Raw genomic sequence first — 21418 nt, forward strand, 5'->3', positions numbered from 1 at the left:
TTGATTCCGGTCAAGGGCATGTACCTGGGTTGCGGGCACATCCCCCATGGGAGATGTGCAGGAGGCAGCTGATCGCTGTTTCTCTCTCATTGATGTTTCTGGCTCTCTATCTCTCTCCCTTACTCTCTGTGAAAAATCAATAAAATATATTAAAAAAAAAAAAAGTAATTATGTTCAAAGATAAGATGGGGTATGGAACCAGGGGGAAATGATGCCAAAAGTTGACCTTCATGAAGCAGGGGTCACACTGCTGCGTGTAGTGAGAGGGAAGGTGTATAAAACTCAAGAATTAAAACGGGGTTAGTACACAGGAGTTAGGCCTTGTAGTTCCAGATCATTTGCAATGGAAGTCGACTGTAGAGCGCCTTTCCAGACCATCTGAACATGTTACCAATGGAAAAAACATCTTAAAAAGACGAAGGGACACCACGCAGTTGGAATCTCACCGCCAGACATATGGCCACCAGCTGCAGGCGAACTGAGCCAGAACTGTCGGCTGAGTCATTTCAGACCAATGTCTCCCATTCATGATATGGCTCAGCTCTCAGAAAGTCCTATTTAAGGTCGAGTGGCACACAGATCAAAGGCAAAAAATACCAGGATCCAAAACCACTATTTCGATATGAGAGGGGACCACTGGATCTATTTTTCCTAGGGAGTGGATCCATAGTTTTCTTAACCTAAAAAAGAACCAAAGTTCTAATCTATTTATATATTTTAAATCTAAGCTCAAAACACAAATGAGACACATTCAAAGTGACAAATCCACCGATGAATGGATTTATCAAGTGCCAACTCTGAGCCAGGCACAGGGCGTGAAGAAAAGCAAGACCCGAAGCCTGGCCTGCTGAGGAGCAGGGTGCCCACACGCACCGCACAGAGTCCCTCTCACCTGTGGCCGATTTGCCCTTTATTGCATCATTGCAACCGTCAAATCTGGAACCTGGATAGGAGCTGATAAAAATCTGAATGGGCCCAGTTGGCGTGGCTCAGTGTCGACCCATAAACCAAGAGGCCACTGGTTTGATTCCCAGTCAGGGCACATGCCAGGGTTGCAGGCTTAATGCCCAGTAGTAGGAGGTGGGGGTGCAGGAGGCAGCCGGCTGATGTTTCTCTCTCATTGATGTTTTTCTCTATCCCTCTCCCTCCCTCTCTAAAAATCAATAAAAACATTTTTAAAAATTTGAATAGTGCACACACACTCTGGACTCCATTAAAAACAAAATTTAGTTTTGTATTTTTGGCAACTTTGAAATAATATCTAAAATTTATAGGTAAAAAGAGGTGAGAATTAAATGCAACAGGAGTTTTCTGGACCGAATACTAGACCCAAAAAATGACAGATGGTAAAATTTGAATAAGGTCTTTAGACTAGGTAACAGTTAACAGTACATCCTGGGTTGAGTAACTATTATGGTTATGTACAATGTATATTTGGAGAAGCTTAAGTGAAGGATGGTATGAGAACTCTGTACTATCTCAGCACTATTTATTATTTCATAACCTAAATTTACTCCAAAATAAAAACTTTTAACAATAGAATAGGAAAAAATGATTTAAAAATATTAGTCTTGGGTGCTTTTGATATACAATCTGAAAAGGTCAGAATAGAATCTTAATACCCCAAACTCTAAATCCACCCCAACTTACTTTTTGAGTCTCACAGTTTGGCTCACAGCTATGATTCATAAAACGAGAGCAATTTCCTTTCTGAGTGGCATCTATTATCTAGGGAGAGGGAAAAGGAAGAGTTAAAAACGAGACCTAAACATATACTTGCATTATGCAAAGGAAAGGCATCAGGCAAATTTAAAATCCCATTCCCAATCCCTTTCCTTTAGAAAACACTCTCATACTACTTTATACTTCAGAGTGGTGGCCCTGTCCTCTGGAAGATCTGCCGACTATAAACATTTTATCCACAGACAAAATTATCTCCTTTATCTATCATTCTCTCATCTACTTTGAGCTATTTCTTATATCCCACTGTATTCCAACCTCACTTCTTGTGTGTCACTGTATTCTCAAGTGCACGCCATGCCACAGTGCAACAGCTCTCAAACTGGCGTATCTGAGCGCCCTGGACCACTTGCTACTGGGCCCATCTCCAGAGTTAGATTCAGCAGATCCTGGAGTCCATCGCTAGGATTTGCATTTCCAGACTGAATGTAGAGGCAAATATGAGAATCTAGGTAAATTCTATTAAGCCAGGTATTAAGGAGATTTGTAAAAAAAAGAGTCAATATAATGGGCTTATTACTTTGAAAAGGTCTAATAAATATTTCTCAGCTTTAATTTTCAATATAATAAATATTGACCAATATAACCCACATAAACAAAAACTCTTTGGGGGGGGGGGGGGGTCACTGATAATTGTGAAGAGCTGTAACATGGCCCGGCCAGTGTGGTTCAGTGGTGGAGCGGTGACCTATTATATCAATAACCCTTTCGAATTCAGCAAGTTCCAGATCTGTTTCAAAGCACACACATCCGTGCCGCTCACCTCATCATTCTTCAGGGCCATGAAGTAGTAGTGGATGTTTTTGTTCCGTGCGTACTCCTTCACCCGGGCTTTAAACTCTTTATGATCAAGGACCTCTCCACAGTACTCCAGGACAAAGGTGTTCCTGGAACAAAGGAAGAATAGCAGTTCCTGCCTAGGGACACTTTCTTACATGGAAAATACATACGTCCGAGCAAAATTAGTGAATTTAAAGAAATATTCCAAAGCGGATAAAACTGGTATTGCACAAGACGTAAGTAAAAATATGTGTGAAGTACCTAGCATCTACTCCAGGTTAATTTCCTCCTTCCGAATACTTTTAAGAGTGTTGATTCTAAGAAGCTTTGATAATTTATACATAGTGCCCAGATGCACATCCTTATTCTAACTAGGTATTAAAACAAACTTGCAACTCTGGTTTTCATTATCATGAAAAGAATGCTTCACAGATACACCTCTGAAGAAATCAGGAAGCCCTGAAAGATTAGAGGCTTTATGTTCCAGGAAAACAGAAGGCAAGGTAAACAAACATAGCAGCCCTTCTACTGCCTTTACCATCGAAGGTCTCAAACAAAGTTAAAGGTCAAATATGCTGTTTCTGCCCTGGCCGGTCTGGCACAGAGCTTAGAGTGTCAGCCTGTGGACCGAAGGTCTCGGGCTCCATTCCTGGTTAAGGGCATGTACCTCGGTTGCAGGTTCGGATCCCCATCCCCAATCAGGGTGCATGCGGAAGGCAACCAATCGATGTGTCTCTCTCACGTTGATGTTTCTCTCTCTCTGTCTCCCCCGAACCAACTGCCTCCCTTCCACTCTCTCTAAAAATCAATGGAAAAAATATACTCGGGTGAGGATTTTTTTTAAAATGCTGTTTCTCTGGCTACGTTCTCTTTAAGTTTTCTCGAGCATTTATCAATAATAATTATTAATTTCTCTCTTTGGCTTCTTTCAGGTACTTTCTATCCTTGATTGTTCTTTCCTTGGTTATTTACTTATTTTATTCTCTACTGAAATATTAAATTCTCATTCTTCCCCCCTTCCCTTTATTCTATAAAAGCTCATTCCCACCAGTGACTTCATGTATTACTACCTCCATGTAGTCAAATGCTTCTCTATGCATTGACCTGGAAGTCTTATCTTACCCCTTCAAAAGGAATATGCCCTCACTCTAACTGGAGACTTTAACTTATGTTTTTTTGTTAATCCTCACCCAAGGATAGAGTTTTCCATTGATTTTTAGGGAGAGTGGAAGAGAGGGAAAGACAGAGAACCCAGCTAGGGCTAACCAGAGATTTTTAAAATGTAAAAATGTGCCGAAACCGGTTTGGCTCAGTGGATAGAGCATCGGCCTGCGGACTGAAAGGTCCCAGGTTCGATTCTGGTCAAGGGCATGTACCTGGGTTGCGGGCACATCCCCAGTGGGAGATGTGCAGGAGGCAGCTGGTCGATGTTTCTCTCTCATCGATGTTTCTGACTCTCTATCTCTCTCCCTTCCTCCCTGTAAAAAATCAATAAATAAAATAAAATAAAATGTAAAAATGTAAATCATTTCTATTTGCTTACAACTTGTTGATATAATCAGTGTACTAATTAAAGAAGAAATTAATTGCCAGTTGAAAAATAATTAAACCCTTTTAGTTTAGAAAATAAAGCAGTTATTAACACGAGAGAAAACCAAGATGGCGGCATAGGTTAACGCCGGAGTTTGCTGCCTCGAACAACCAATTCAAAAATACAACTAAAAGACGGAACGGACATCATCCAGAACCACAGGAAGGCTGGCTGAGTGGAAGTTCTACAACTAGGAGGAACTGAGAATCAGAGGAGGCGCAGTGCTGAAGTAAAATACTAAGGTGTGGAGTGCGCGCAGCGCGGGCTGGTGGCTGAGGGCACGGTTGTCTGTTTCAATCCGGAGGGAGCCTCAGACTCAGAGCTCCAGATCCGGGCGAGTCTCTAGGGACCCAGACTCAAACGGGAGAAGCGGGACTGTCTGGCTTCGGTCCCTCCGAGGTTTGCAGCGGTTGCTGGGACCGAGAGGCAGAGCCCCTGGGGACGGACTGAGAGCAGCCATAACTGCTCCCTCCTCTGCCCTGTTGATCCCGTGGGACCCGCCCCGCCCAAGCCCTGCACAGAGCCATTTGCCGGATAGCCTCAGGCAAAGGCTAGATTAGCACCTCCCTAGAGGACAGAAGTTCTCCCACTGCAAACACAGCTGATTCTCACAGCCAGTTGTCCTGGAGGTCAAGTAGTAATTACCTACAACAATCAAGGCTTGACTACAAGACTGCTCACAGAGACCACAAGGGGGTGCACCAAGAGTGTCTACCTCAGGTAATTGGGACACTTAACACGGAAAGCCACTCTATCGACACAGCGAAGCATAAAAAAATGCCAAGACAAAGAAACAGGCCAAAAAGGACAGAACCAGAGGAAAGCAGGCTACTGGATATAGAATTCAAAACCACACTTTTGAGGTCTCTCAAGAGGCTTCTAGAGGCTGTCGATAAACTTGATGAGATGTACAGGAAATCTAATGAGACCCTCGATGGTGTGATAAAGGACCAACTAGAAAGTAAGCATACACTGACTGAAATAAAGACTATTATACAGACTCCCAACAGCAGACCAGAGGAGCGCAAGAATCAAGTCAAAGATTTGAAATGCGAGGAAGCAAAAAACACCCAACCGGAAAAGCAAAATGAAAAAAGAATCCGAAAGTGTGAAGATAGTGTAAGGAGCCTCTGGGACAGCTACAAGCGTACCAACATCAGAATTATAGGGGTGCCAGAAGATGAGAGAGAGAGCAAGATATTGAGAACCTATTTGAAGAAATAATGGCAGAAAACTTCCCCTACTTGGTGAAAGAAATAGACTTCCAAGTTCAGGAAGCGCAGAGAACCCCAAACAAAAGGAATCCAAAGAGGACCACACCAAGACACATCATCATTAAAATGCCAAGAGCAAAAGACAAAGAGAGAACCTTAAAAGCAGCAAGAGAAAGAGACTCAATTACCTACAAGGGAATACCCATACGACTGTCAGCTGATTTCTCAACAGAAACTTTGCAGGCCAGAAGGGAGTGGCAAGAAATATTCAAAGTGATGAATACCAAGAACCTACAACCAAGACTACTTTATCCAGCAAAGCTATCATTCAGAAGTGAAGGCCAGATAAAGAGCTTCACAGATAAGAAAAAGCTAAAGGAGTTCATCACCACCAAACCAGTATTATATGAAATGCTGAAAGGTATCCTTTAAGAAGAAGAAGAAGAAGAAAAAGGTAAAGATACAAATTATGAACAACAAATACGCATCTATCACCAAGTGAATCTAAGAATCAAGTGAATAAATAATCTGATGAACAGAATGAACTGGTGATTATAAAAGAATCAGGGACATAGAAAGGGAATGGACTGACTATGCTTGGGGGGGGAAGGGGTGTGGGAAATGCGGGAAGAGACTGGACAAAAATCATGCACCTATGGATGAGGACAGTGGGTGGGGAGTGAGGGCAGAGGGTAGGGTGGGAACTGGGAGGAGGGGAGTTATGGGGGAAAAAAGAGGAACAAATGTAATAATCTGAACAATAAAGATTTAGTTATTAAAAAAAACAAATGAGAAAAAAACAATTATATAAAAGAAGCAAACCTTCAAAACAGGATTATAATGGTATTATACATGCATCTGTGCAGCAATCCATCACAAACACATCTAAATCTCAATAATCAAAATCTATTACTCACAGATAACCCTGAAAGGTCTAATAACTATTGTTATAAACAACACTTAAATGTTCCTTTCCAACCTCAGAAGCTTATCATTTGGTAAGAAATGTATTAGAATGACGACAAAATTTGAGCTCTTATACGGTTGGACTCTCCACTTTCTGGATTAGTCCCCTCTCTTGAGAAAAAGAAAAAAAATAACATCACAGGCTGACATGTAGGTTAAATATGATAATAACTAGCTATAAAACATACCTTATGCAGGATTTGGAAGCTCATTCGTAAAAACACATCCATTTCCTTTCCTAACAAAAACTAAATGCTCCTCCCTGAACTTGCTCATTTAAAGCTCATTTAAAGCGGACTGAGAGTGGCCATAGCTGCTCCCTCCCCCCCGCCCTGTTGAGCCCGCCCCGCCCAAACCCTGCACACAGCCATTTGCCGATCGCCTCAGGCAAGGGCTGGACTAGCGCCTCCCCTGAGGACTGAAGTTTTCTCACAGCTGATTTCCACCGCCAGTCGGCCTGGTGGTCAAATCCCTCTAGTGTTAACTACAACAATTAAGGCTTGGCTAGAACAAGACTGCGCACAGAGACCACAAGGGGGTGCACCAAGAAAGCATAAAAGATACGGAGACAAAAAAACATGACAGAAATGGAGGATATGGAGCTAAGAATCGCAATTTTGAGGGCTTGCCATAAATTTGTGCAGAGCCTCACGAAAACTAATGAGACCCTCGATGCTACGATAAAGAAATTAGAAAGTAAGCATACACGGACTGAAATAAAGAATATTATACCCAATAGCAGACCAGAGGAGCACAAGAATCAAACCAGATTCGACAAAAAACACCCAATTGGAAAAGCAAAATGAAAAAAGAATCCGAAAGTGTGAAGATAGTGTAAGGAGCCTCTGGGACAGCTTTAAGCGGACTAATATCAGAGTCATTGGAGTGCCAGAAGATGAGAGACAGCAAGATATTGAAAACCTATTTCAAGAAATAATGGCAGAAAACTTCCCCCACCTGGAGAAAGAAATGGACTTACAGGTCCAAGAAGCGCAGAGAACCCCAAACAAAAGGAATCCAAAGAGGACCACACCAAGACACATCATCATTAAAATGCCAAGAGCAAAAGACAAAGAGAAAATCTTAAAAGCAGCAAGAGAAAGAGGCTCAATTACCTACAAGGGAATACCCATACGACTGTCAGCTGATTTCTCAACAGAAACTTTGCAGGCCAGAAGGGAATGGCAAGAAATATTCAAAGTGATGAATACCAAGAACCTACAACCAAGATTACTTTATCCAGCAAAGCTATCATTCAGAACTGAAGGTCAGATAAAGAGCTTCACAGATAAGGAAAAGCTAAAGGAGTTCATCACCACCAAACCAGTATTATATGAAATGTTGAAAGGTATCCTTTAAGAAGAGAAGAAGAAAAAGGTAAAGATACAAATTATGAACAACAAATATGCATCTATCAACAAATGAATCTAAGAATCAAGTGAATAAATAACCTGATGTACAGAATGAACTGGTGACTATAATGAATCAGGGACATAGAAAGGGAATGGACTGACTATTCTTGGGGGGAAAGGGGTGTGGGAGATGCGGGAAGTGACTGGACAAAAATCATGCACCTATGGATGAACTCAGTGGGTGGGGAGTGAGGGTGGAGGGTGGGGTGGGAGCTGGAAGGAGGGGAGTTATGGGGGGAAAAAAGAGGAACAAATGTAATAATCTGAACAATAAAGATTTAAAAAAAAAAAAAAAATTTTTAAAAAGACTCAAAGAGAACAGCCTGGCTGGCTTAGGTCCCTGAAAATCTGTATCTAGACCAGAGTTAGTTACTTTGGAAATGCACTGGCCTAAACTGGGAAGTTCTATGTCATTAACTATGTTCAAAGGAAGCTTAGCCTATTATTTGTTTAAAATATTATAAAGTATCCAACAAAGTCGATATAGAATACAACACGATGATTCTGTAGAGAAGGAAATATATGAGGTTCTGACTGTCCCCTCTTCATATAATGAAATGTGTTCTTTTTCCTGGTTGGTTCCCAAAAGACCAGACTGATACAAACATCATTTCCTACTTTCACAAGAAAAACAGAATGATTTGGCTTTTAGAAGATAGATGAAATTTCTCAGGAAATGAAATTGCCTGGTAGTGGTAGTCGTGGTGAGGGTTAGGTTGTTACCTGTGGGGATTCCTGTGACTACACATAATAAACAGACTAAAAACCCTCGCCCCATTCCAATCCCATCTAAGGGTGGCCATGTGATTAGAGGATTCTGAAGGAATAGTTGTGCCTGAGTTCCTAGAATCCAGCAAATGTTTTTTCTTCCTTTATTCCTTTTGTGTATTTAAATCATAAACACATATCCCCAGCTAGTGCTGCCCAGTGGTTGAGCATCAACCTATGAACCAGGAGGTCATGGTTGGATTCCTGGTCAGGGCTGCAGGCTTGATACCCAGTGTGGGGCGTGCAGGAGGCAGCCAATCAATGATTCCCTCTCATCACTGATGTTTCTACCTCTCTCTCCCTCTCCCTTCCTCTCTGAAATCAATAAAAATATATATTTTTAAAATGAAATAAACACATTTAACCTGTATTACTTAACTTTATAAGAAAAAGGCATAAGAATATTTTAATATGTGATATGTGACAAAGTTATGTTTAAAGGAAATATTGAATATGGTAGAAAAGAAAGTGAATCTTTCACTGCATTACATATAAGTTTACACGCGTTAGGTGGAAGCAACATACAAATGCTTATGGAGTGTCTGTCAAGTCTCAATTCTTCGATTCTCTGCCTCAACACCCTCAGATAGTGTCTACTCTGATCCAAAATCAGTTTCATATAAACTAATATATTCTGTTCTTACTTCTTTTTACCTTTACAAAATTTCACAAGAATTTTGGGGATCTATAGCCAATACTTCAGCAATTGTTTGGAATTAAAAGAAACATAACTATTAGACAAAAAAGGACCTGCTTAGTCCAAATGTCAAAAATGTCCTTCTTTTATATCCACACAGACAGGAGAGGCGGTTCCCCCCCCCCACAAAAGTGGATTTTTTTACACAGCAGCTACTAGGTGGCCACTCTGCACAATAAACATTATTACACGTCAGTGTAGCAGACAAATTATTTTCCTACAAAGTATCTCATCAACTTCAACAACACGAAAATGAGGTGAAAAGTGATGAAACCGCCACTTACGAAGGAAGGTCTTTGGCAGCTCTCAAGCCCCAGCCTTTCTTCTCTGTGAGTATGACTTCCACATCTGCATGCTGTTTTCTCTGAAATCGTCTATTGGAACAGTAATCCCCATTTGGACACCGAGAAGAACTGTGGGAAATGAAGCACATTAAACGTTTGCTCGAGTGCACACTACACCCCTCGCTTTCTGGCACCGACAGCCTATGTGTGGTAGACGCCCGGGTGAGCCGTCCTCGGGAACCCCTTCCACCATGAAGGGGTCCTTGAACTGGAGGATGCCCGCAACAGTCCTGTCGCCTCGCCATCACCCCTCTGGGTGTCTCGGACACATGTCCAGGCGTCCTCCTGACAACTCTGCAGGGCTCATTTATGTTCTATCCGGCACCTTCTCTTATATTCCACTCCAATCATCATTAATTTGATCTTCTGAATGTAACTAACTGATCTACATTTAAGAGAAACTAAAGCCACCATTAAACATCCTTGTTCAGAGTAAACACAATATAAAGTGGCAAGCCTACTCCCCATGTATATTAGATAAAAATAATAAAATCAAACATTCACTGAATTCTCAGTAGTCCCAAACTGGCAGAAACAAAGGTTTAAATGCTGAGTAAGGCTAAAATAGGAATTACCAATCACTTCCAATACATTATATCTTGTCAAACTAATAGTAAATATGTTCATAGATGTTCAAAGGAGGAAGATTCACGTTCGAGTGAGGTGGCAAAGGAAAGCTTTCAGAGGGAGCAGGATTGAAGCAGAGCCTCTAACGACCCCACGACACGGACAGTAAGGAAAACAAGAGACTGCAGCAGTGCCGTCTGTGTGCAGAAACAGGAAGAAGGCCCACTAGAGCAGAGGTCCTCAAACCTTTTAAACGGGGGGCCAGTTCACTGTCCCTCAGACATTCCACACATGCGCACTGCGGGCCTGGGACAGCTGCTCAGCAGGACAGGCAGCGGCGGGCCGGATCAATGTTTTCGGCGGGCCGGATTAATGTTTTCGGCGGGCCGGGTCAACGTTTTCGGCGGGCCTGGTCAATGTTTTCGGCAGGCCGGATCAATGTTTTCGGCGGGCCGGATCAATGTTTTCGGCGGGCCGGGTCAATGTTTTCGGCGGGCCGGATAAACGTTTTCGGCGGGCCGCAGTTTGAGGCCCCCTGCACTAGAGGAAGCGGAGCTAACACTGCTAAGGGTAACTGGTTGCTGGAAGATGGAGAGGAAGGTGCTGCTTTACTTTGAGGGGCTCTGAATACCAGGCTCAATCTGAACACAATCCCAAGGACAACCGAAGGTTTGAGCATGGGAATAACATGAAGAAACTCTGCACTTCATTCCTATGGAGCAAGGCTGCAAGAAAAGCCAGAGACTGCAGAGACCAGGGCAACAGTGCCAAGTCAGGGGAACAGGGCTCATTCTCTGTCTCTTCTTCGTACACGTACACGTCATCCTACTTTTAGTTTAGGTCAAGGAATACTAAAAATGCTTTCTCTCCTTTTTGTTTACAGTATCTATGTTTTATTTTTATAACGTAACATGAGCAAAACCAAAAACTTAGCCTTGAAAAAAACATTCATTAACACTAAAAATAAGGTAACCATACCATAAATCACCTTTAATAGTCTTTTCATGTTAAAAAAAATTTATCAGACATTTCTTAATGTATAGATATTCGCTATTTATAAAAAAATATATAGAAGCAAATGCCTACCAATAGGGAATCAATACTGAGGGGTTAACTATGAATAGAATATCTAAGGCAGCTAAGGGAAAGATTGAGGTAGGTCCTTTATGCATGGCTCTGAATAGGTCTTCAAAGCATTTTTATTAAGTGTGTGTATGGCGGGGGCGAAGGGGAAGAGAACAAAGATTTTAAAAGTAGATACAGTAAGATTTAATTTACTTATGTTGACATAGACATAAAACTTACCTGGAAAGACTACAAAGAGAGACTGCGGTTTGGGAGAGAAATACATTTTATTTTATGAATTTTTTTAAATAATAAGGTTTTATCTCATTTTACAGTAAAAGCTAATGAATAACAACACTCACCTCTCAAGACAAACATTATAAGAAATAAAAGGAGACCGGATAAAAATTAATTATTACATGATTAGCATTTTAGGGCTACTTTACAGGGCATTTACAATGTGTATTATAATCTAGTACAAAATATAAGGGAAAGAGCTTTATTGCTTATAAACACTCAACAAAAGATGGAAGGAAAAAGGTGAAAGTTTGCTCTTCGCTAATAATTCTTAGTATTGAGACACTTCATAGAGCTGAACAGAAGCAAAGCCTTCTCAGGCCCTTACCATTCGATCATGAGGAGGCGGTTGAGGCAGTCTTCCCCACAGGCTACTTCACCTTGAGCTCGCTCCTCTTTAGAAAGAGGTGCGCACTCGCACTGCATCCGCTTAATGTCCCGATGGGACTTATTCTTCTTTCTAGTGGGTAAAATTTTATAAAAAAAAACGGTTAAACGAACCTCCTGGCAATGACACTGCACACACAATCAAACCATGTGCTAGCTCTCATTAGCTTCACCTCAATCATTCAAAAGGAAGAAGACATCCAATCACCAGGATTTGTGAGACGGGAACATGACTAATTATTTTGCAAAAAAGATGAGAGGCAACATGAACCCTGGCAGATGGGACAAGGGATAAGTTCAAGTCTGTCACTTTGTACTCAGCCCCTATTCCCTAGTCCAGGTCAGCTAAGCCAGGGATTTTGTGCAATTTCACGTGTTAATACTCAACGTTTGGCTCAGGAGAAAAACAGGAAAACCCATGAGTACCAAATAGTGACATTGCTAATTAAAGAGTTTAAAATCAGTCCTCAAGGATGAACAAATAACAGCTGAGACACAGGCTGAGGAAGAAAGGGAGTTGCTAAAAAAAAAAGTTTTAAATTAAGAGTTTAACTCAAATCTTTCAGAGAATCTTTCAGCAACATCACATTTGTACAAAATCCTACTTAAAAGAAAAATGAACTATTTAAAAAAGAATTTAAACCTCATTTACAAAAAAACGTAAATGAATATAACTGTAGGAAATCCTTTACACCAAAGGAGGGGGGGGGGAGTTACTTTTAAATAGAAAAAAATTTCTGATGAGACCTAACTTTACAATGAGATCTTTTATCTCATCCACAATATAAAATAAAGCCCTGGCCAGTTTGGCTCAGTGGATAGAGTGTTACCCTGTGAACTGAAGGGTCCTGAGTTCAATTCTGGTCAGGGGCACATGCCTGGACTGCGGGCTCGATCCCCAGTAGGGGGCATGCAGGAGGCAGCCGATCAATGATTCTCTCTCATCCTTGATGTTTCTATTTTCTATACCTCTCTCCCTCTCCCTTCCTCTCTGAAATCAATAAAAATATATTTAAAGAAATAAAAATTCCTCATCAAAAAAATTTTGAATACTTAATGGGATGGCAAGGTTAAACTAGAGGAGAAATTTCCATAAGGAGAAAGTGGGTAGTTAGAAGACTACAGATTTTTTTTAAAAGGCAGATTCAGCATATATTTATATTGGGAAAATGAGATTAGTGCAAGGGGTGAAAGCAAGCATATGAGAACTTCTGGAGTAAGTAGAGGAATATGTTTTCATTACTCCTATTCTCATTATACCTTGTTTCATGTTAGGGATTTGTGGCAAACCATTTTAACATCTATTTCTAAAACATGTTTTGCTATTGCCAAATTTAACCTATTAACAATAGACTAAAAAGCCTGACAAACCCATATTCTATCCTAGTTCCAGCTGTACAAAGTAAAGATACTTCATTCTGAACTTTTTTGAAAAGTAGAGGGGAAAAAATCGAAACTAACTACTTTTTACTTCTCTAAGAGTAGACTATTTTAGTGCGACTTGGGTTTCATTTTCTGCCAGTTTCACATGTAAAAGGAATTTTTAAAAAATTGGCTGGCCTAAATTATACTTCTAGAACTATAAGGTAATGAGACACCCCTCCGGGGTGGGGGGCATCTAAATAAGTAAATACACGTTAAAAATCTACGTTTTAGACTTTTCTATTTATATTTTATCATGCAATTACATTTCCTACAATGAAGGTCATATATTCTGAATTGTTGAAAACTAATGTTTTAAAAATGTTAAAATCTGTCAGATTATTAATGATGTTTACCTTTCTGTTAAATAAACATTTTCTTCAATCAGATCAAAGTAACAAGGCATCTTCCCCTGCTTGGCGCATTCCTTCCATCGCTGGGGGTCTCTGAAGTCCTCCATGACACAGGAAGGCCCTGCCAGCGCCGAGCCTGGGGGCGCTGCCGTCTCACACAGCTGTGCCTCCACTCGCACCTTCTTTCTGTCCTGAAGCTCACCATCACTTTCAGAATCACTCTCCAATTCCTGCCTCCTTTTTTTAGGAGGCCCTCTATCTTTCATATCACTTTTTTCTAAGTTTTTTGAAAGAGCTTTCTTGTCATTTATGACTAATGAGTCCTTAATGGAATTGCTGCTTATTTCAGGTGCTTGCACTGACCCCTTGTCCTGCTGAAGGGATACAAAAAATTTACCGGACTGGCTTGAAAACTGCGATCCTACCCGAGGGTCCCAATTCTCTTCCTCTTCACGATCATCTGTTAAGGAATCTGGTACCTGACCTTGAACTCGATCATACACAACCCCAGTTCCAGGAGGTCTACCTGCTGACCTGGGGTCCCAGTAGCCATTGCCTTGCCAAGAACTCCGTGTCCCAGCATATGGCTCTGCGCCCTGCTGATACTTGTGTCCAGCACGGCCTCCGTAGCTGCTGTCCGGCTGCTGGTACGTGGTCGTCGGCTTTTCTTGTGGAGAGAAGTCCCAGCCCGTGTTCCTGAGCTCTTCCGATGAATGGAAGCCATCCACTCGGGAGATGTCGTAAGAGGAAGAGAAGTTCAATTCTGTTCTTCCCAGTCTACTATCTGGCCTATCAGGGAAAGGGGTCTGTTGCCAACACTTATTTTGAACATCTTCAAAATCATCAGAAGAATAAAGTGGCAGCTCCTCTTGCCTGGCAGCTATTTTGGCTCTCAGTGTTTCTTCAAAACCTGGATGACCTCCAGGGTCCGACTTTACATCAGAATGACTTGTACTATCAACTCCGTCACTCTGAGGGTGAGCAATTTCAGTCAGGTGGTTGTCTATCTGTTTTCTGCTCATCTGAGTGAAACACATTTCTGAACTCTTCTCTGTTCCTTTATGAAGGAAGAACTTCTCCGTTTGAGGACAGGCTTTACTTGCTATGCTCTCAAATTTTTCCTCATATGAATGCCTCCTTGGCTCCAATCTCTCATCTTCCCAGTGGTCAGAATAGTGTCTGTAACTGTGACTGCTCCGAGAAGAACACGGACTGGTTTCTTCCATCGGCAAAGTCGAATTCTTTGGCACAACCACCACCGACTGAAGACGGTTCCTGGGAAGACTGCTGTCGTCAGAATCTGTCTCTTCCGAATCGCTTTCATCACTTGAACTTTCAGAGGAACCAGAATACTCTTCGTGAACAGTAGACACGATCTCTGAGGCATGACCACTACTGTCACACTTTAAGGTGTATGTCATATACTCGCTGTCTTCCGTGGTTAAATTCAACTCACAAGAAGAAAATACAACTTCTGAATCATCAGAAGTGTGTTCATGTCCTCTTCTTCCTTCTTCATCTAAAGAGATTTCTGGTCTTCCTCTTTTGTCAGGCAACATGCTATTCCCTTCTTCTTGAGCCTCATGCAGACATTTCCCAGATAACCCATTATTATGCCTGTTTTCCCAGGAAGCAACCCCCCTACCTAAAGCAGGAAGGCCACTGCCTACTTCTAGCATTTCTTTTTCTCCATGCTTTGCAAACTCTGTGCTTTTACTCTTCAGAACAGCACCCAAAACTGGAGATGTGTTCTCTCCACACTGCAAGAGAGCTAAACTGTCCACTGTTATTCCTGGTGGAAGACTCTGAAGAGATGAAGCAATGCCTGAACTCTCTATAGGTTGATATAAATCATCAAAATGATTAACAGAAGCCGAACTAGCACTACCAACACTCTTATATTCCTTACATGCAAATTTTGAGTGCTGATCTGTCAGACTTCTATTATCACATATAACTGTTTTTGATTTCAAATGCACGTTCATAAAGCTATTTGAAGAAATCTTCCTAACTGGAGGCTCAGTATCTTCAGCTGCAGAATGACACAAAGAAGGGTTGTTGTCATTTGAAGCACAATACACATCTGAATCTTTGGTTTTACAGCTAGAAACTCTCATATCAACTGGTTCTTTAACTACTGTTTTGCAGTAATCTACAGTCATAACAGGCGAAGACATGAGTTTATCTTGGTGTGGTGACACCGGAGGTTCTGTTTCTCTAAATGGGCTTTCTGCCTTACTATACTGCATGCAAATATCGTCCAAGTCTTTTTCTTTACAACTGTCAATGTTCTGAAATCCATTTGATGAAAGCACACATGCTTTGACCAAAGAGGATACCTCCGATCCAGTCACACTGTCATCAGAAGACATCAAGACAGTGTCAGTTTTAGAAGTGCAAAATGTTACCAAATCAGATTCTGCATCAGGAGATCCATTTATATTTAATTCCATGGGACAGTAACTTCTTAACTGATCATTCTTCACTTTAGGTAAAGAATCTAATTCCTTAATACTATCATGGCTATCATGTCCTATAAATTCAGATTTAAAAATAGGCGATTCTTCTAGCTTTTTAAAAGCTGGTGAATCATTTAATCGATTTGATAGAGGAGGAGATCCCGTCTTTTCTCTTTCAGGAAGTTTACTAATCACTCTGACTTCACTACCCTTTGAACAATGAGTCTGTAAACTAAACGAATGAGTGTGTTTGATTTCCTCAGTTAATTCTGCACAACAGAAAGAATTTTTTGATTTATCAGATTTGGATATAGATTTTGAAGGAGCAGATTTATAACGGGAAGCACTGTTTTCGTGCTTGGAATATGATGACCCCCGTCGGAATCCCAGTTCATTAAGGGGAGAACAACACCTTTTCATTGCTTCATTTTCTGAAGTCCTTCTGGATTCTCTTTCTGGCTTTGAAGAATACTTCCCTCTTTTCTCCATCTCTGAGTGAGATTCGGTTTTGCAGTCCCGATCGGATTTAGAATAGGATGATGATGCCCTTGGGTCTCTGTAAGAGGAATGAGATGAGGTGCGCCTCGAGTATGTCTTTTTATACTCATCTTCGGAATCAGAACTCTCTCGTGCCCTGTTATCTGTATGCGGCCGAGAATAACGTGCCCTCTCTCGATAAGGGGAACGGTAGCGACGATCAGAGTCATAATAATGGGATCGTTCTGACCGGGAATAAGATAAGCTAGTTCTAGAGCCTCTGTCAGATCTAGAACGAGATCTGCTTCGCCTTCGCTCTCTCTCTGATCGACATCGAGAGGACATATACCGAGTATCTCTTTCAAGTTTTGAGTAACTAAAATACTTATCATCTCTTTCTGTTTTAGATCGTGAAGATTTCCCTAAATCCTCACTTTTTAAAGGTGCTAAGCTCTTTTTTGAATCTCTTTCCTTTTCAATGCTTGCTGGAAATTTTAAATCATGTGATCTCTGACTTGAGGAAGTCCGGACAGAATCTTCATCAGATTCTGAACCAAGAAAGGTGCTTTCAGATTGTGAGGGTTTCTTCTTAGAACCTGTCTTTCTTGAGCTCAGACTCCTCTTAGAACTATCTGGACTTTCCTCCTCCTTCCCAATATGGGAATCTTCTTTTTGTGAGGGAAGATGTGCTTGCTCACTCAAAGTCGGAGCTATGTGTTCTTCTGAACTATTCGATACAGTGTCCTGCTTAGTGTCCACTTCCGAAGATTCCGGTTCAATTGTAACTGGTGGTTCCTTCAAGGCTCTAACTGTTAAATCTACCGGTGCTGTCATCAGAACCATTATTGGTGCATGTGGCAAGGCCACTGGCTCTGTTATTGGTGCTGGTGGTGAGGGTACTGTGGCTTGGGGAGGTGGAGGAGGTGGAGGAGGTGGAGATGAAGGCGGTGAGTCTACAGTTGTTGATTCTGCTATGACTGCTGGTAACGGTACTGTGGGCGGAGGTGATGTCACTGGTGTGGTCGCAGCTAGCAGTGGCCTGGATGTTACATGAAGCAGATGTTTCTTAAAATGAATTTTTCCCAATTCTACCCTTGATTTTGGTGGGGAAGAGTCTTCTGCAGTAGATAAGGTCTCGCCAACATCCATTTTAATTTTAGGGGTCAAGTCTACTTGAAGAGGTACAGCTGGGGAGGTTGGAGTATCACTTTGCTTGTCATTGCCAAGTGCAGTCAGAAACCTGTTTGGCAAAGTTTTCTTTGTAAGGCTGAAGCTGAATGACACCTTCTGTCGTCCCTGTTCCTCCAAATTAACTTTTGTCTTGGTGCCTTTGGGCAAAAACCGACTAGAAGCAACACCTTTGAACACCGGTCCTTTGATGAAACCTGTTTTCTGCACATTTTCAATCTTTGCCTAGAAATGAACAAAACAAGCAGTTACTACTACAACAAAGTTACTTTCAAATGGCTATCATCACAGTTTTAAACATCAGGGGAATTAAGTCTTTTGTTTTTTAATGACAAACAGTATAACTTTCAATAAGTACTTTAGTATTTTTTTTCTTTATTGGCTTTATTGATTAAGGTATTACGTATGTGTCCTTATCTCCCCCCCCCTCCCCCCATGTCTGTGTCCATTGGTCAGGCGTATATGCATGCATACAAGTCCTTTGGTTGCTCTCTCCCTCTTACCCCCAACCCTCCCCCACCTTCCCTCTGAGGTTTGACTGTCTGATCGCTGCTTCTCTGTCTCTGGATCTGTTTTTGTTCATCAGTTTATGTTATTCATTATATTCCACAAATAAGTGAGATCATGTGATATTTATCTTTCTCTGACTGACTTATTTCACTTAGCATAATGCTCTCCAGGTCCATCCAGGCTGTTGCAAATGGTAAGAACTCCTTCTTTTTTACAGCAGCGTAGTATTCCATTGTGTAGATGTACCACAGTTTTCTGATCCACTCATCTGCTGATGGGCATTTAGGCTGTTTCCAAATCTTAGCTATGGTAAATTGTGCTGCTATGAACATAGGGATGCATATATCCTTTCTGATTGGTGTTTCTAGTTTCTTGGGATATATTGCTAGAAGTGGGATTACTGGGTCAAATGGGAGTTCCATTTTTAGGTTTTTTTTTTTGAGAAAACTCCATACTGTTCCCCACAGTGGCTGCACCAGTCTGCATTCCCACCAGCAGTGCACGAGGAGTACTTTAGTATTTTTAAAAATTAAAAACATACTCCAAAATTTGGAAAATAATAAAGCCCCAAGTACCCACCTATGTTCCACAACCAAAGCCTCCCATCTCACTCACTGTACAGATGAAGTCTGAGGCCTCTCTGCCTTCTCTGCCTTGGCACACTATCACTCTCTCTGCCTAGGCCCAACCCATCAGGCCACGCTGATGTGCAGTCTGATCCTACTATATGAGGGGCAACTACAAATATAATTTAACACTTGGAGTGGGGGAAACGAGTTAAGTCGGCTCGCGTGAATTGCGCGTACTCCGCGGGAGCCGTCTTAACTCGGTTCATATAGATTTGCGGTGGAGTGCGGGAAACGTGTAAACTCGGGCCGATTGTAACTGCGTATTACCAAATATTTGTTTGTTTGCCGTTCACAAAGATACCTACCTGCGTATGCGAACCGTTTCATACCCATTGGGGTAATAGGTATCATAAAAATCCCTGATTTTGCGCGGGAAACCTAAATAATTGCCCGCGCCATCTTATATTTTGGCGGGAAATTCACCCCACACCGGAGTGTTAAGAAGACTTCTCCCGCCCTGACCAGTTTGGCTCAGTGGATAGAGCATCGGCCTGCAGACTGAAGGGTCCCAGGTTCGATTCTGGTCAAGGGCATGTACCTTGGTTGCAGGCACATCCCCAGCAGGGAGTGTGCAGGAGGCGGCTGATAGACGTTTCTCCCTCATTGATGTTTCTAACTCTCTATTCCTCTCCCTTCCTCTCTGTAAAACATCAATAAAATATATTTTTTTTAAAAGAAGACTTCTCCCTCCATTATTAGCCAAACCACCAAAGGAAAGTTAAAGGCATAACCTACGGTGTAGCCCAGAACTTCAGAAAAATTGACAACAGACCCAAGCCTGAATTAAAGATGGACCGTTGCCATCTGCAGCATTCTTCTAGTAGATGTTCTCTTATCAACTCTGGCTGTTTAAGAGAATAGCTTTCCCCCCAACGTAGTAAAATCTAAAACCAGCTTTCGAAATTATACAGTGGCCATTCAAGTGGAAAGGTATCTTCACATGCATTCCCACAGAGCAGCACTTAAGTACTTATAAAAACAGATTCCACTTTTCAAAATAAATCTTCCCTGGAAGCTCAGTCTGTGAAAACAAGGTGAGAAGCGGCCTCTAGCCTGGCGGGCGTGGCTCAGTGGTGGAGAGTCAACCCGTGCGCTCGGAGGACACCGGTTCAATTCCTGGTCGGGCACATGCCTGGGTTTCAGGCTTGATCCCCAGAAGAGGGTGTGAGAGAAATAACTGATCGATGTTTCTCTCTCCCTCCTTCCTCTCCCTTCTTCTTTAAAAGTCAGTAACATATTTTTTTGAAAAAGAAAAGGAACTCCCCAGAGCTGCTGGCTTCCTTTATCTTGCCTAAAGCTCTGGAAGTGCTAAAATTTAAAAACCATTTCCTTGATATATATAACGGCCCTCTCTAGAATAAGTTACTATGGATCCAAAACCAAAATTAAACAAAAACCATTACTTCATTTCACATTCCAAATAGCAAAATTTTAAATGGTTTCAATTCCACAATTACTAAATAACTAGTTAAATTATACTTACCTCATTTTCTTCTTCTCTATTGTCATCCAGCCAAGAAAGCATGCAAAAGAATAAAAAGAAATCATAAATACTTAAAACCAATTGAAATGAAAGTTGTTTTTTTTAATTAAAACTTAGGATACGTACAACCTACAGTATATTCTATACGAACTATCCATTCCTTCATGGCCTCGGGTACCTTTTAACATAGCAAATATTTGTTTTCTATGCTAGGTGCTAGAAATAAAAGGTGAAAAAAGCTGCCCTGGATAGAGCACTGGCCCATGGACTGAAGGGTCGACGGTTCAATTGCAGTCACGGGCACTTACCTCGGTGGCAGGCTCAATCCCCAGCCTTGGTCAGGGTACAGGCAGGAGGCAACCAACTGATGCGTGTGTCTCACATCAGTGTTTCTCTCTCTGTCTCCCCCCTCCCTTCCATTTTCAATGGAAAAATATCCTCGGTGAGGATTAACAACAAAAAAGGTGAATAAAGCTGAGTCCCCTGCCCTTAAAAAGCTTATAGCTATACATACAAAATATAATTTTGTTATAAAAGTAGGTACAAGGATAGAAATATGCTCAGTGCAAAGCAAAGAGTAAGATAAGGCCCAGCGGGTGGCTCAGCCGCCTGGAGCAGCATCCGTGCAAAAGGTTGTGGGTTGTGGGTTCAATTCCCGGTCAGACAACCAATTGGTGTTTCTCTCACATCAATGTTTCTTTCTCTCTCTCTCTCTCTCTCTCTCTCAATCAGGAAAAGCAAATCCTTGGGTGAGGACTAAAAAGAATAAGTTTAGTGAAAGGACAGGAATACAAAGAATCCTCCCTAAAAAAAAATGTAAATTTTTGAAAAATTTATTTGTAGGAAGACTGGGCAAAGGTACAGAGATTAAAACATAAAACTATTCATGTGCAAATAGACCCTAATAACTCCTATTAGCAGGTGTAAGCGTAAAGCAGGAAGAAGCCCTTAGTCAGGTGAAGGAGGAGGCAGTGGCCAGGTCCAGAGGCCAGGCTTCTCCTGAGGAGAAACGTATTTGGTAAGTCTTATGGGTCATGGTTCTCAAGCCTCTTCGGTGTATATTCAATAG

At 41.6% G+C, this 21418-nt stretch overlaps 1 protein-coding gene across 1 annotated transcript in view; it reads right to left on the minus strand.

Moving 5' to 3' along the window:
• SETD2 (SET domain containing 2, histone lysine methyltransferase) overlaps positions 1–21418 on the minus strand; it is a 79271-nt gene that overhangs the window by 41089 nt on the left and 16764 nt on the right. Inside the window, exons 2-7 of the mRNA XM_070391130.1 lie at positions 20350–20365; positions 13607–17952; positions 11770–11901; positions 9453–9581; positions 2504–2627; positions 1651–1728 (exon numbers count right to left, since the gene is read on the minus strand). Of these exons, the coding sequence (XP_070247231.1) occupies positions 1651–1728; positions 2504–2627; positions 9453–9581; positions 11770–11901; positions 13607–17952; positions 20350–20365 (4825 nt within the window). The remainder of the gene's footprint in view (positions 1–1650; positions 1729–2503; positions 2628–9452; positions 9582–11769; positions 11902–13606; positions 17953–20349; positions 20366–21418) is intronic.

The sequence above is a fragment of the Myotis yumanensis genome, unplaced genomic scaffold (genome assembly GCF_028538775.1).
Source record: "Myotis yumanensis isolate MYYU_CA2020_CCGP unplaced genomic scaffold, mMyoYum1.0.hap1 SCAF_14, whole genome shotgun sequence".
Classification (NCBI taxonomy): Eukaryota; Metazoa; Chordata; class Mammalia; order Chiroptera; family Vespertilionidae; genus Myotis; species Myotis yumanensis.